The 15,193-nt window shown below is 42.0% G+C and overlaps 1 protein-coding gene across 1 annotated transcript; it reads left to right on the top strand.

The window, feature by feature from the left end:
- The first annotated feature begins 4,728 nt into the window (after window positions 1-4,728).
- LOC121570030 (CD83 antigen-like) lies at window positions 4,729-7,581 on the top strand. Its single transcript, XM_045219152.1, has 5 exons — window positions 4,729-4,872; window positions 4,966-5,102; window positions 5,745-5,979; window positions 6,121-6,221; window positions 6,384-7,581. Exons 1-5 carry the CDS (start codon window positions 4,845-4,847, stop codon window positions 6,534-6,536), a joined length of 654 nt encoding a protein of 217 aa, XP_045075087.1. The 5' UTR covers window positions 4,729-4,844; the 3' UTR covers window positions 6,537-7,581.
- The last annotated feature ends 7,612 nt before the right edge of the window (window positions 7,582-15,193 follow it).

Raw genomic sequence — 15,193 nt, 5'->3', positions numbered from 1 at the left:
GTACCTCGGAAACGGAGAGGCAAGACTCATCCTGGGAAGGCTCCGGTGCAATCCTCCGAATTACTCACTCCCGCCCGGGCTCTGATAGGGATGGCAGGTGCCCAGACCGACACAGAGACGGAGCTACAGAATCTGGACAAAGAACTGTCTGGTCTGAAGGGGACCGCTGAGAGGTATCGTTTGTTAAAGCAACAGTTAGACATGAAGACAGAAGAGTTAGATATCCTCCAGGCTAAACTCCAACAGAGCTCCTTCCTAAGCAACCGGAGGAGCTGGAGAGGCTGCGCAGGACCATCGAGGAGTGTGAGGAGACCCTGCGCAGTAGTAAGGAGGTCCAAAAGAAGGCAGAGGAGAAGTACAAGGTGTTGGAGAACAAGATGAAGAATGCGGAGGCAGAGAGAGAGAAGGAACTGAAAGCTGCTCAACAGAAGCTAAACTCTGCTAAAACCAAGGCTGATGCGTTCAGTAAGAAACTCAAGGAGAGACAACAGGAGGCTGAGTCCCTGGTCCTAGAGGTGGAGGAGTTGAAGAGAGAGCAGGCTGGCAAGCAACACGGCAATGCGGACGCCCTCTCCCGGCGTGATGCCTTCTTCGCTGCCTTTACCCCGACGAGGACGTCGGTCCCGAGGAGGGGGATGTGTGATGTCACGAGAGGCTGTGTCCTGGAGGGACGTTACATCCCCCTGAGATGGCTGCAAACCCAGACAGCTATGGCTCCATCTGCTGGTATGGTCGGGAACTCCAACCCTCTATGGCCAATCTTCCCACGCAGCTGAAACCAATCAGGAGCTGATGAGCTGAAGGTTTGGTTGAAGGGAAGAGACACACTGGGGGTGAGTGTGTGGAAGAGAAGAGACACGGTCTCGAGGTTTGGTTGAAGGGAAGAGACACACTGGGGGTGAGTGTGTGGAAGAGAAGAGACACGGTCTCGAGGTTGGGTCTGGGAGAGACAGAATGGTGTTATTATTTCGTTAGTTGCCGAAGACCTTTAATAAAATCCTTGTTTTGGTTGAACCTGGTCTCCTTGCACTACTTGGGCAATCCCGCTGGAAGCTGTAGCCTCTCGTGGCATCACAATATCTACAATACAAAATCAATATTACAGCAAAAATTAAAATGTATGTGTGTGTAGAGTGCGTGTTAGCATGTGTTTGCCTGTGTGTGTGTGTGTGTCTCTTCACAGTCCGCGCTGTTCCATAAAGTGTAGTTGTATCTGTTTTTTAAATCAGATTCTACTGCTTGACTGAGTTACATGATGTGGAATAGAGTTCCATGTAGTTCCATGGCTCTCTGTGTACATCTAAGGGCCAGCCGTGCTAGTCTATTCTGGGCCAATTGTCAAGAAAGTGGAGCACTTGTGTTAGCTCCCCCAAGCTAAGCCATAAGTTCAGAGGGCTAACAGAGTCTTGTGAAAACAACCTAGGCTCAAATCCAGTTGGTTACATCAGCACATAGGCCTATCCTTATTGAAATGACAGGTGGTCCTTGTAAACAACAGGGTGTGATTACTTTTCTGAAAGAATGCATCACATGGATAAAAGCTGACATATAGTTGATCCATTGTGCTTGTTTTGCTTAAACTGATATCAGTGCCTATATAGCTATTTTTTTCAAAATTGGGACACTCCATGATGACACCCACCCACTGGGCAAAAACTGGTTGAATTGAAGTTGTTTCCACATAAAAATATGAAATAAAGTGATGACGTTGAATCAACGAAAAAAAGTCACCGAACTTTTAACCTAATTTCAATGACATGGTGACATTTTTTGTTGATTTCAAGTTGAATTCACGTTAGTTGACAACTCAACCAAATGTAAATCAAAACTAGACGTTGAACAATGTGGGCACATTGCAATGCTTGACAAGACACTTGACATACCTGACATGACTGTTGACATGACTGTTGACATCTTGTTATTGGAAAAATTTAAATACAGAATAAGAATGAGAGTATTCTACATTATAAACGCGCACAGCACATTTAAGCCTGGGACATCAATGATTCAAAGTTGCCCTTAGTGGGAGTGACAATATAATTCTATGGGAGTGACCTTACTGAGTAAAGTAGTTGTCGTCATTTAATTTTAGCGAATCACAAACTGAAGGTTTGTCGGCACTGATGGTTTGATTAGATAGCAGGTTAGGAGAACTAACGTGGCAGGTTAAGATATTTAACGTAGCAGGTTAGGAGAATGAGGTTAAGGTTAGGAAAATAGTTGGGGCTAGGCATAGCTAAAATGCCTACAGTTGTCAACAACTGGTACTGGTAGCAACAACTGACAAACCATCAGTATCATTACACCGGGCAGGAACTTGTGGTGCGCACAATACATGTACGGGGAGGGTTAGGTGTTGTGGGAGATGATTGGTTGGTTGATTAAGCGTCGGATTCTTATGCGTCGGGAGTTTCTCGCAGTCTTTCTGTATTGGCTAATAAAGGCCAAGTTTGACGTGTTGGTCCACCAGACTCTTCGCGTATTTGGGCGGAAGTGTCTGGGAATGAGATTAGCTACATTACCATGCAAACTGCATATCCTAAATTAGGTATGACTAGGCTGCTGTTGATATCCCCATTCAGCATGTGTGAACTATTTTTATGATGTATTTTTTAATGACATTTCCTACCGACACACGTGAGATGTAACCTAATCTGACACAGCCCAATTACTCGAAAGACCACACAGTCACACACTAACAAAAGAGGGTTCCTCAAGGGTTCTTTGGAATGGGTGATGGTTCTGTGTGGAAACATAATGACTCAAATAACCCTTTGAGCCCTTCAATGGTTCTTAGCAGTTCACGAAAAGTGTTTTTGCTCTTTTAGTGATAACAGAGATCTGTATATAATGACGAGATGCTCATGTCTCTGCCCTAACAATGGGAGTCGTTGTCCCAAAGGTGGGAAGGCAGGCGACTAGTTTAGGTCCGAAATAAGACCATAGAAACACATTGGGCTTATTTTTGATAGATTTTGGCGAGTGAAACCTCTCGCTTCACCTCTTCCTCTCAGGTGATAATTAAAACTAGGGGCGGCAGCTCATTCAAATATTTTGGTGTGTGGTTTGCTCAGATCGCTTTTTGTGCAACCGTGAGTGAAAGTGTCATTCCAGTTCATCTAATCTGTTGTGTTATGCTGTTAGGTGTTAAATATGACTAGTGAAGGTGTCTTGTGACAGACTCATATCTGGCCTTGCATCACTTGAGAACTGTGGTCTAAATCAGTGGTCCTCAAACCTCTCCTCAGGGTCCCTCAGCTGTTCTAGAGTTTGCACACCTGATATAAACCAATTAACACAACAATAAAACCTATGGAAATGTAACAATATAAAATGGCTAACCAGAAATTAAACCTGTATTGTTCTTCAAAAGGTTATATCTAGATTGAGAAAGGTTCTATAAAAAGGTCCACAAAGGTTCTACAAAGAACCATTAAAAAGAATTATATACAGCACCAAAAAGGGTTGTAATGATAGTGGAACCCCTTTTGGGGCTACTGTCACAGTTGTGACTATTAGCATATTTAATCTAACAAGTGATTTCATTGGCTAATTGACTTGTCATGTGATTATAGCTTAATGTATTTAAACCCCCCATGGTCTTAAGACATCTTTAAAATTACTTTTTGTTGTTTATTTTGTGTAACAAGCGCTTTGACATTATCTGTAATGAAAATCACTATAAAAGTTTAATAAATTATGTATTATTAAATATAAGAACCCCCTATTTGAGTTTTTTAAATTGTTCTTTATAGGACCTTCCAAAAAGGGTTCTATATAGCACCAAAAAGGAATCCGCTATCATAACAAGCCAAATAACCCTTATTTTGTAATATATAACCATTTGTTTTTAATGTGCACTCAACTCCACGTTTCGAAGACTCAGGGAATTCACGGGGATTCCTAGCTCATGGTTAGGGGATTCCCTAATCTCGTTTACCAGAAATGTGTGCCTTTGCGCAATCAGCGTGGTGATTCAAATGCGATGGCGGATGGAACATGAATTTAACTTTCAGTAAGCAAAAGGCCTATGTAAATTTAGGCTTTTATATTTTTCCTTTTCGAATTTTAACGCCTTCTCATCTACGGAAAGAAACCCAAGTAACGCCAGACAGACAGACACATCGCACGTGTGAGCGTGCGTAAAATGCATTTGATGCCTAGCCAGAGACGGATGAGGAAACGAGACACCCCACTCGCTATTTTTTCTGGTTCAATTGAAGTCAATGAACTAAGTCGACCAGACACAGCTGCTATCGCATTGGTGTCTATGGGATAGCCACCCCGTTAAGCAGAAAGGAACTGACATTTTATTTTTCAATGGTAAACGGCCTGAATTAATTATCTTCATTTATCCACCATCTTTGGCCCAGCTACTAATAAACAGCGAAATAAAGTATTGAGTTAACATTCAGAAATAACATCCAGTGACAACGGTAAGTTCCATTTTGCTTAATTTTAACGCTATGTATGAAAACATATGTATGAAAAACAGCCTACCCAAACACATCCAGAATAGGAGAATGCCCTGTATCGCCATGATATGCTCAACAAATGCAAATCCCGTGGAGAGTGCACGCGCACCTGAGATCACACCCAGAATATGTAATTATATTGGATCACATTCACACCTCATACGGGACCCTGGCGGTCCTGTTTGAATTTATTACTGAAGCGGAAGTGCCCGTGTACACCCACTGTGACGAAGCACATTCTATGTTTTTAGTCATTTGCAGACGGCTCTCTACGGGAATACACATAGTTTCACGTCCATTTGAGCCTATTATATAAACTGATTAACTTCTGTTCTGGATCATCATCTTCATTGCTGTAGTTCTACGAATATGTTTTTTCAACTCGTCTGCATTCTAGGTATGTTGTCATTTCTATTTAACAATGAGTTTGATATCAGTCTAACTAGGCAGGCTCACCTGAAATGATGATTTACCTTGTGTTTGTCTATAGCTGCCTGCTTGCAAGGTGGGCTCACACATGATAGGCCTACACGAGAGGTGAAGTCAGTTTGTGGAGAGGACTCAATTCTTAAATGTAAAGCAATATGTAAGCCTGGGGTCCAGTACCGGGCAGTGAAGTGGTACATGGTAAGCTTTCTATTATTGTGATAGCACAAACTGTGTGTTTTGAAGTATGCAATATATGCATAAAATATACAGCACTGGTCCCAGACCAGCAACCTGGTCTCAGAGCATTTTGTATTATTCTGTACGTAAATCCGAGACACTTCATTTAGTGTGTTATGTTACGTTTGGTATGGTTACATAAGACAGATGGTTACTTAAGGCAAAAACTAAAGGACGGTGATTGGTCAGGGAGGATAGGCGGGCATATAACGCAAATATTTAGCAAACCAAAGGTTGCGAGTATGAATCTCATCAGGGACAACATTAGCATTTTAGCTAATTAGCAGCTTTTAAACTACTTAGCATGTTAGCTAACCCTTCCCCTAACCTTAACCCTTTTAGCTAACTCCTAGCCTAGCTAGCATTAGCTAGAATTCGTAGCAAATTTGTAATATTTTGAACGTTTAGCAAATTCGTAATTTGTAACATATCATACGAAATAGGTGATAGATATCCACAAATTAATACATACCATAAGAAATGTAACATATCATACTTACTGCTACGTCTTGGATTTACATACAGAATCATACGAAATGCTCTGAGACCAGGTTAAGACCAGCCGTTAGAGGCATAGAGTAACCTCCCACCCTCTTCTCCCAGCTCGGTGAGGAGCCCTCTAATAAGGTGTCTGGTCTATTGATGAAGAGGCTATCACCTAACAGCACCACCCAATGGTACGCCGGTCTGGAGCGTGAAGTGGAACTTTTGGCTGATGATTCTTTCGATATCTTCCTGCCCAATGTAACAGCTGTTGATAGCGGGAGGTATAAGTGTCTCCTGGCAGCACCTGTAGGAGAACAGAACCAGGAGGGGCAGGTTCACCTCAGAGTGACAGGTGAGTGTTCTACTCTCATTATGTGCTTGTTTTGGTACATAGACCTACTGTATGTGAGTGTTTTAAATTGGACCCAGAGAGAGTTCATCTTTTAAAATGTTTCCAGTGATGCTCAAGGATTTGTGGAAAACATTTTTGCAGGTTGCCTTGAGTCCACAGACCAATCAGAAGAAAGGGATACCATCCTAGTTCTTTCCATTGTGGGGCTTGTGGCAGCATTGCTGATATTCACCATCAGCTATGTGAGTTACAACACTGCCCGCTGTTCCTCTGACTTATTTTTTTGTATTAAAATAGATAAAATAAACTAACATTTTATGGTGATGGTTTCCATGTATTGCATGTATTTCATTTTCTTTTAAATGTTTCAGTTATTTACTCAATAATGTTAATCTTTACCATAGGTCATCCTACGGAATATGTTATTGCAAAGGAGTAAGAAGTATCCACAAGAACCACTTCTAGATGCACACCTTGAGAAGAAGGATTTAATGTTGATCTACACTCTGGGGCCAAACTGGTCAGGACAGGCTTCCATAAAACATGTCTGTGTGTGAGAGCCTGTTCTGCTAGTTTGGGCTCATTGTATACTTGAATGTGAAGAGGAAATGCAGAGAAAGCTTTGAAGCTGAGCAAGGAGCCTAAGAGGAGCTTAAGAGTCATGTCTACTTTCCAGGAGAAGAGTTCACCTCTAGAGCAGGGAGGCAGACAACCCTCTGGCCGGGTCTGTAGAACTAAGATGTGTAGGCTTTTCAAAGAAATGAAACAGAAACAGAAGCCTACACCCTTTCACTCAGACAGCCAAACAGCAGTACAGCCAGGCTTGGGCAGCAGTTCTCCAGCAACGACTGCTTGTCTGCAGCATTCACACACCTGAGATGCTCAAGAAGCAGGGCCTAGTGAAGGGACCCCACGATCTAAGCCCCAAGATCTAACCTCGACAAGGAGCTTCAGGAAAGGGAGAAGGAATAATTCATGACAAGGGGTCATTCTGCAGGGTCGCTCCATGGCAATGTTGGGGTTAAACCCATTTACATTTCAGTCAACCCAGGAATTGAAGTTGACGTTGAGTTTGAACTGGAAAATGACCAATGTGTGCAGCATTGAATTTCATGCCTAATTAAATTCCTGTATTGACTGGTATTGAAATGGAATTGATCTGAGCACTGTTTCATGGGGCTCATTCGTGTTGGAAGGGTTTGGTCACGCTGGACTCTGCACAGAGAGATGAAACCAACCAAGACGGCATTCCATCTGAGACAAGCAAAGCTCCCAATGAACTCTAATGTTCAGGCATAATTGATAACTTTTTGTTATTTTGTGAGGCCAAAACAGTATTTTATTAATTTCTGTTTTTCTACATAGTATGCTGTTTGAAGTGCTAAATGGCTGGCAACAAATCTCTACCTATTTCACACGACACATTCTGTTATATTTTATACTACCTTGACATTAGTCATTTCCGTTACCTGTCAATGTTGTAATGTGCACATTTTAAAATGGTTGATCACAATTATCCTCAAGGATAACACAAAGTGTTAGCTGAAATATTATATTTTGGATAGCTGTTTGAATTGTTATACATAAATGCCCCTTTACTAATCTTTTAAGTGACAACATTTCTCTGAAGTCTCTGTCATCGACAATCACATTACCCCAAACACATTACAAGGTAATAACATCACAAAGCATAAAATGGAAGCCAGGTGGGTTACATGTGATCTAAACAACATTGAAAATGAAAATCCTTTACAAACATGAAATTCCATGTAGCTTAAAAAAATGAAATACTATAGAATAACTAAATATTTGTTTTTAATTGCATCACCATATCACAGGGCAGTTTGACATGAGGAGTGCATGGATATGGGTCATATACAATAACAGTGACCTTTTTTCATGCCAACTGTGTGATCATAGCACTTAACACATTATTGCACAATAATAATAAGCTTAACAGAATTAAAGAGTACAAATGCAAAGCAACAGACCTAAAAAAAAAAGAAAATTTGCTTATTCGCTGCTCATGTAATACTAGTGTGTATCAAATTAGGTCTGTCAGTTAATATAAATAAGAGGAGAAAAACGGATATTTCGTAAGTCTCCATGAAATGTACAAGGTGATATCAACCTATTCAGTTAGTCACTTGTCTCTAAGCTTATTGTCTGATAGGGATAAGTGTAGCTTGTAACTTCAACAATATATTTATTTCCGTACCAATAATAAATTGCAGAGTAGATAGTGGACACTATAAAAATAAGTTTTAACATTTTTATCCTAATTTTGATACTGGTCCGTCCACAGGTTAAGTGAGTACCTTCCTCATAACACAACATCATTAGGATTTCAGACCAGTAACTCTGCAATTGCCAGTTCATTTCATCACTTCCAAGCCCAAGATGAACTGATTAACCTTGAGCGCTTTCTGTTACTGCTCTGCATCTCTAACATCTATAGTGCCTTCAGAAACATTCATACTCCTTAATTTATTCCACATTTTGTTGTGTTACAGCCTGAATTTGTATTTATTATGGATCCCAATTAGCTGCTGCCAAGGCAGCAGCTACTCTTCCTGGGGTCCAGCAAAATTAAAGCAGTTATACATTTTAAAAACATTACAATACATTCATAACAGATTTCACAACATATTAAGTGTGTGCCCTCAGGCCTCTACTACCACTTATCTATAACACAAAATCCATGTGTACATGTGTGTATAGTGCGTATGTTATCGTGTGTTATGCATGTGCCTATGTTTGTGTTGCTTCACAATCCCCCATGTTCCATATGGTGTATTTTTATCTGTTTTTTAAATCTAATTTTACTGCTGGCATGAGTTACCTGATGTGGAATAGAGTTCCATGTAGTCATGGCTATATGTAGTACTGTGCGCCTCCCATAGTCTGTTCTGGACTTGGGGACTGTGAATAGACCTCTGGTGGCATGTCTTGTGGGGTATGCATGGGTGTCCGAGCTGTGTGCCAGTAGTCAATGTCAATACCTATTCAGAATGGATTAAATCAATTTTTTCTCTCACCCATCTACACACAATACACCACAATAACAAAGTGAAAACATGTTTATAGAATAAATGAAAAAATGAAATACAGAAACATCTAATTTACATAAGTATTCACACCCCTGAGTCAATACATGTTAGAATCACCTTTGGCAACGATTACAGCTGTGAGTCTTTCTGGGTAAGTCTCTTAAGAGCTTTGCACACCTGGATTGTACAATTTTTGCACATTATTCTTAAAAATATATAGTATACCACTCTGCTGGCTTGCCTCTGAAGCTAGCAGGGTTGGTCCCTGGATGGAAGACCAAATGCTGCTGAAGTGGTTTTGGAGGGCCAATGCCCCAGGGAAGTGATTGGGGACATTGCCCTATGTAGGGTGCCGTCTTTCAGATGAGATTGTTAAACGGGTGTCCTGACTCTCTGTGCTCACTAAAGATCCCATGGCACTTATCGTAAGAGTAGGGGTGTTAACCCCAGTGTCCTGGCTAAATTCCCATACCATCATGGCCACCTAATCATCCCCAGCTTCCAACTGGCTCATTGTCACATCTCCTCCCGTTGCTCCCCTCCGGCGCTCTGATTCGCCGGTCTACTGAGCCACTGGTCTGAGCGCACCACCTCGGCAACACCGGAATGGAAACCCAACGCACCCTAATCTCCTCCAGCGCACCTGGACCTCATCATCATCCCTATATAGCCCTGGGCGTATGTGTGTGTGTTGCCTCTTCGTATCCTCAGTACTCGTCACACTCATTCATCCCTCCCCTCCTCTCCCCTGTAACTATTCCCCAGGTCGTTGCTCTAAATGAGAATGTGTTCTCAATCAACTTACCTGGTAAAATAAGGGATAAGTAAAATAAATAAAAATAAGCCAGTGGTTCTCAAGCAGGGGACCTAGGGCTCTAAGGGAAAGGGACTCAGAGCTTTAAAGGTTCCTTGAAAAAGTAGGGAGAATAGAGTTTGACACACATTAAAATATCAAAAGCAATGTTCAATTTGATATAGTGAGTGTCAACAATTAATATCAAACAGACAGTTTACTCTTTAAAATGACATCTCTAATGTAGGGGGACCCCAGATTTTCTGAAACAATTTTACAAAGTAAGCCTTGGACAAGTAAGCAGGGCCAGAACGGCCCATAGGGGACCCCAGATTTCCTGTAACTGTTTTAAGGGGCCTCAGAAAAGAAAAGATTGAGATGCCCTTGCCCTTTGGAAAAAGATCAGGCAATGATTTGACTTTTTTATTCAAATACCTGTGCTGTGAGGGAAAACTGACTATACCGAGACAAGATGTAAATGTAAATTTTGGTGGCCCTTTAAAAGAATACCAGTGACTCGATTCACAGGACTCGACGCCAGGGGAATTCCCTGCTAGTGGAATTCTAGCTCTTGGTTCAGTGCTTCGAGACCGCAGCCGAGCCTGGTCCAGAGCAAGGGGAATTCCTATGTTTGTGTTGCTTCACAATCCCCCATGTTCCATATGGTGTATTTTTATCTGTTTTTTTTATCTAATTTTACTGCTGGCATGAGTTACTTGATGTGGAATAGAGTTCCATGTAGTCATGGCTATATGTAGTACTGTGCGCCTCCCATAGTCTGTTCTGGACTTGGGGACTGTGAAGAGACCTCTGGTGGCATGTCTTGTGGGGTATGCATGGGTGTCCGAGCTGTGTGCCAGTAGTCAATGTCAATACCTATTCAGAATGGATTAAATCAATTTTTTCTCTCACCCATCTACACACAATACACCACAATAACAAAGTGAAAACATGTTTATAGAATAAATGAAAAAATGAAATACAGAAACATCTAATTTACATAAGTATTCACACCCCTGAGTCAATACATGTTAGAATCACCTTTGGCAACGATTACAGCTGTGAGTCTTTCTGGGTAAGTCTCTTAAGAGCTTTGCACACCTGGATTGTACAATTTTTGCACATTATTCTTAAAAATATATAGTATACCACTCTGCTGGCTTGCCTCTGAAGCTAGCAGGGTTGGTCCCTGGATGGAAGACCAAATGCTGCTGAAGTGGTTTTGGAGGGCCAATGCCCCAGGGAAGTGATTGGGGACATTGCCCTATGTAGGGTGCTGTCTTTCAGATGAGATTGTTAAACAGGTGTCCTGACTCTCTGTGCTCACTAAAGATCCCATGGCACTTATCGTAAGAGTAGGGGTGTTAACCCCAGTGTCCTGGCTAAATTCCCATACCATCATGGCCACCTAATCATCCCCAGCTTCCAACTGGCTCATTGTCACATCTCCTCCCGTTGCTCCCCTCCGGCGCTCTGATTCGCCGGTCTACTGAGCCACTGGTCTGAGCGCACCACCTCGGCAACACCGGAATGGAAACCCAACGCACCCTAATCTCCTCCAGCGCACCTGCACCTCATCATCATCCCTATATAGCCCTGGGCGTGTGTGTGTGTGTTGCCTCTTCGTATTCTCAGTACTCATTCATCCCTCCCCTCCTCTCCCCTGTAACTATTCCCCAGGTCGTTGCTCTAAATGAGAATGTGTTCTCAATCAACTTACCTGGTAAAATAAGGGATAAGTAAAATAAATAAAAATAAGCCAGTGGTTCTCAAGCAGGGGACCTAGGGCTCTAAGGGAAAGGGACTCAGAGCTTTAAAGGTTCCTTGAAAAAGTAGGGAGAATAGAGTTTGACACACATTAAAATATCAAAAGCAATGTTCAATTTGATATAGTGAGTGTCAACAATTAATATCAAGCAGCCAGTTTACTCTTTAAAATGACATCTCTAATGTAGGGGGACCCCAGATTTTCTGAAACAATTTTACAAAGTAAGCCTTGGACAAGTAAGCAGGGCCAGAACGCCCATAGGGGACCCCAGATTTCCTGTAACTGTTTTAAGGGGCCTCAGAAAAGAAAAGATTGAGATGCCCTTGCCCTTTGGAAAAAGATCAGGCAATGATTTGACTTTTTTATTCAAATACCTGTGCTGTGAGGGAAAACTGACTATACCGAGACAAGATGTAAATGTAAATTTTGGTGGCCCTTTAAAAGAATACCAGTGACTCGATTCACAGGACTCGACGCCAGGGGAATTCCCTGCTAGTGGAAATTCTAGCTCTTGGTTCAGTGCTTCGAGACCGCAGCCGAGCCTGGTCCAGAGCAAGGGGAATTCCTCACCTGGAAAATCCCATCAAAGCAGCTGAAAATGGGCTCGGCTAACGCCTTTTGAATATGGTTAAGACGTAAATTATTACATTTTCTTAGAAACACAGACCTATAGGATTGTTTTATATGCGGTCGCACGCAGGCAACCTACCCTCGTCGAAGTTGCGCACAGGCACAGCGAAATATCATGATTTTCTGTCTGGTGCGCGAGACTACAGCAGCCTAGTGGTCTCGATACATTTTTATTCTCATAAAAATTAGGTCCATGTTACAGTTACAGTCTGAAATATATTACATAGAGCCAACAACTATATCTCCTTTCAATTACGTTTTGCGTTGCCTTTCCTACTTATCAAATATGAGGGTCATCATTTTACATTACATTTACATTTTAGTAATTTAGTAGACGCTCTTATCCAGAGCGACTTACAGTTAGTGAGTGCATACATTTTCATACTAGTGGGAACTGCTGCTAGGAGGCACTTAGGAAAAGTCTGGTCTCTCCAGGTACAAAGGAGACTGACAGACAGCAAGGCTGTTTAGACGATAGGCTGGCCTAGGTCCATTCAGTTCACTGTCAGAACCAAATCAAGAGATTTCTCCTCTTTTGTCCCTGTCACGGATTCAGCCGAGGCTGCCCCTCCTCCTTGCTCGGGCAGGCTTCGGCGTTCGTCGTCCCCGGAGTACTAGCTGCTACCGATGTATGTTTCGGTGTTTGACTTGTTGGGTCTTGATTGTCTACACCTGTTTCCCATTATGTTGTATTGTCTTCCCTATTTAACCCTCTGTCTTTCATTGTGTGTTGTGTGTGATTGTATTTTCGTCATCGGCAGTCGTTAGTGTGCGGGTTATTTTCCTCCCTGTGTGGAGGTTGTATGTACTCAGTTTACTTTCTAGTAAAGTACGTTTCCAGTAGCTCTGTGTCCTGCGTTTGACTTCGCCCACTGCATTTCACTGACGCTTATGACAGTCCCTATGCAACACAACTGACAAAACATTATGCCATCTAAAGTAGAGAATGTGGCAACCTGATTTCACACTGATAAGGGTCCATGCTTGTAAGCAGCGAGCCTCACAGGGTTAACTTGTTTCGGAGGGCGACGCCACATTTATCTGACTGAAACATGCGGTCATCAATAATCAATTTCAGCAACAAAGGCCTTTGTGATTTACACTGGCATTTTGGAGAGCCATATCATCTGGAGTCATTGAAGTCCTCTAATGCCTCCAATTAACTTCATTCCATAGAGCACAATCTGATTATGACTAAATAAGCCATTTTCTAACCGCGTTAGGGGGAGAGGAGAAGGCGAGTTTGCCAAGACCAAGCTTCAAGTGCCTGCTGCACCGACGAGCCCCCAGAGAGGCTGCAAATGAAAAGGACAATAGAAAGTTTAATTTAATCCGGTTCACTGCAAAAAGAGAAGCAACATACAACAGCCTCAGATTTCAGAAATCAATGGCAATTGGATTTCACTTCTTTGGAGCCTGTGGCTGCAACCTCTAATGACGTAATTTAATTATCAATAGCAGAGCGGCCCGTTCAATTGCTAAGCAACAGCGGAGAGCAGAGAAAGGAGTCCTTGCATTAAATTGTATCTTTACAGGCATGAGACTAAAACGAATTATAGAAGTATAGAAAGTATAGACTTTCCTCTAGAAAAAAGTCACATTGTTCTCGTGGAATAGGATTCCTTGATGGACTAAGTATATCATGTAAAGCAAGTGCTATTGGAATGTTAACATGTCATAATTGGCTACATTTTTGTCTCCCACCAATTCTTGTGCATTCTGTTAAGTTGCGTCAATTCAAATCTGGTATTGGAACAAAAAGAGGTCAATACACGTCTTCTAAAATAGACTAGTATTTTAATTAATGCAAAACACTTCAATGGTAAATATGATGTTCATATATAGGGGTCCACTGAAACACCACGCAGGGCAGTCAGAGAACTGAGCCATTGTTATAAGTTCTTCTTTAAATACTCTGACAGAGGTAGTTCCTGCTCCAGGCTGGCCTATCAGAGTAGAGACTGAGCGTGGTTTAAATTTACCCAGCCTATCATTGGCGCTCAGGCTGGTCCCAGCCCCTTGGCGCTTCACTGTTGCCAGGTGTTAGTTGTTATCTTTACAACTTGTCTCGAGTCAGCAACCTCAGACATAGTTTGTTCTTCTATTGTAGCAGAACACATGTCCTTGAGCGGTTTAACAAAGAGGCAGTGTTTGTGTGAGTCACAAGCCTATCAGTTCCTCACATTAATCCCAGCTTGTTATGTTAAACAATCTATATCAGTACAGCACAAACCTATTATGTTTAATCATTAATGTATTCTTTCTAAGCTAGGCATCACATCTAGTTATAAGAAAATAGATCCCCACAATTCATTGTTTCATTGTGTGGATTGTTTGCCCTTTGATGGTTTATTTGTTATCAATTCCCCATCACATACACTACCGGTCAAAAGTTTTAGAACACCAAGGGTTTTTCTTTATTTTTACTATTTTCTACATTGTAGAACAATAGTGAAGACATCACAACCACGAAACAACACATATGGAATCATGCAGCAACCAAAAAAAGTGTTAAACAAATCAAAATACACTCCATAGTTGAGATTCTTCAAATAGCCCCCTGACAGCCCTGCGCACTCTCAGCACTCTCCCAACCAGCCCCACCTGTCCTGAAGGAGCTCCCACATATGCCGAGCACCCGTTGGCTGCCTCTCCCCCACTCTGCCGTCAGACCCATCCCAAACCATCCCAACTGGGCTGAGGGCAAAAAAAAAAGGCAAGAGCTCCTTAATAAATAAATGCGGGGCGTGGAAATAGGACAGTCAACAGATTTACTGCAGTCAAAGATTATGGATATACTGACAAGATACATGTCTCTCCGGCACGGCGAGCTGTCTAGCTGCCGCCTATCCTTTCTTTGGATTGATGGATACATCTAATTATTGTAATAATTTTTTAAATATTCGATGAGGGTTGTTGACATCACTGCCTGTATTCAACGGAGAGAGATGCTACGCTACTACTCTCATTGCA

Source organism: Coregonus clupeaformis, unplaced genomic scaffold, assembly GCF_020615455.1.
Source record: "Coregonus clupeaformis isolate EN_2021a unplaced genomic scaffold, ASM2061545v1 scaf2098, whole genome shotgun sequence".
Classification (NCBI taxonomy): Eukaryota; Metazoa; Chordata; class Actinopteri; order Salmoniformes; family Salmonidae; genus Coregonus; species Coregonus clupeaformis.
Note: the sequence above shows the minus strand (reverse complement) of the source record. Positions and strands in the feature narration are given on the sequence as shown.

What these genes read in the sequence shown, in the direction of transcription:
- LOC121570030 (XM_045219152.1), top strand. Translation starts at nt 4,845, where the DNA reads ATGTTTTTTCAACTCGTCTGCATTCTAG. An exon ending in GGGCAGTGAAGTGGTACATG is followed by an intron (nt 5,103 to 5,744) that starts GTAAGCTTTCTA and finishes CTCTTCTCCCAG; the next exon opens with CTCGGTGAGGAGCCCTCTAA. An exon ending in GGTTCACCTCAGAGTGACAG is followed by an intron (nt 5,980 to 6,120) that starts GTGAGTGTTCTA and finishes ACATTTTTGCAG; the next exon opens with GTTGCCTTGAGTCCACAGAC.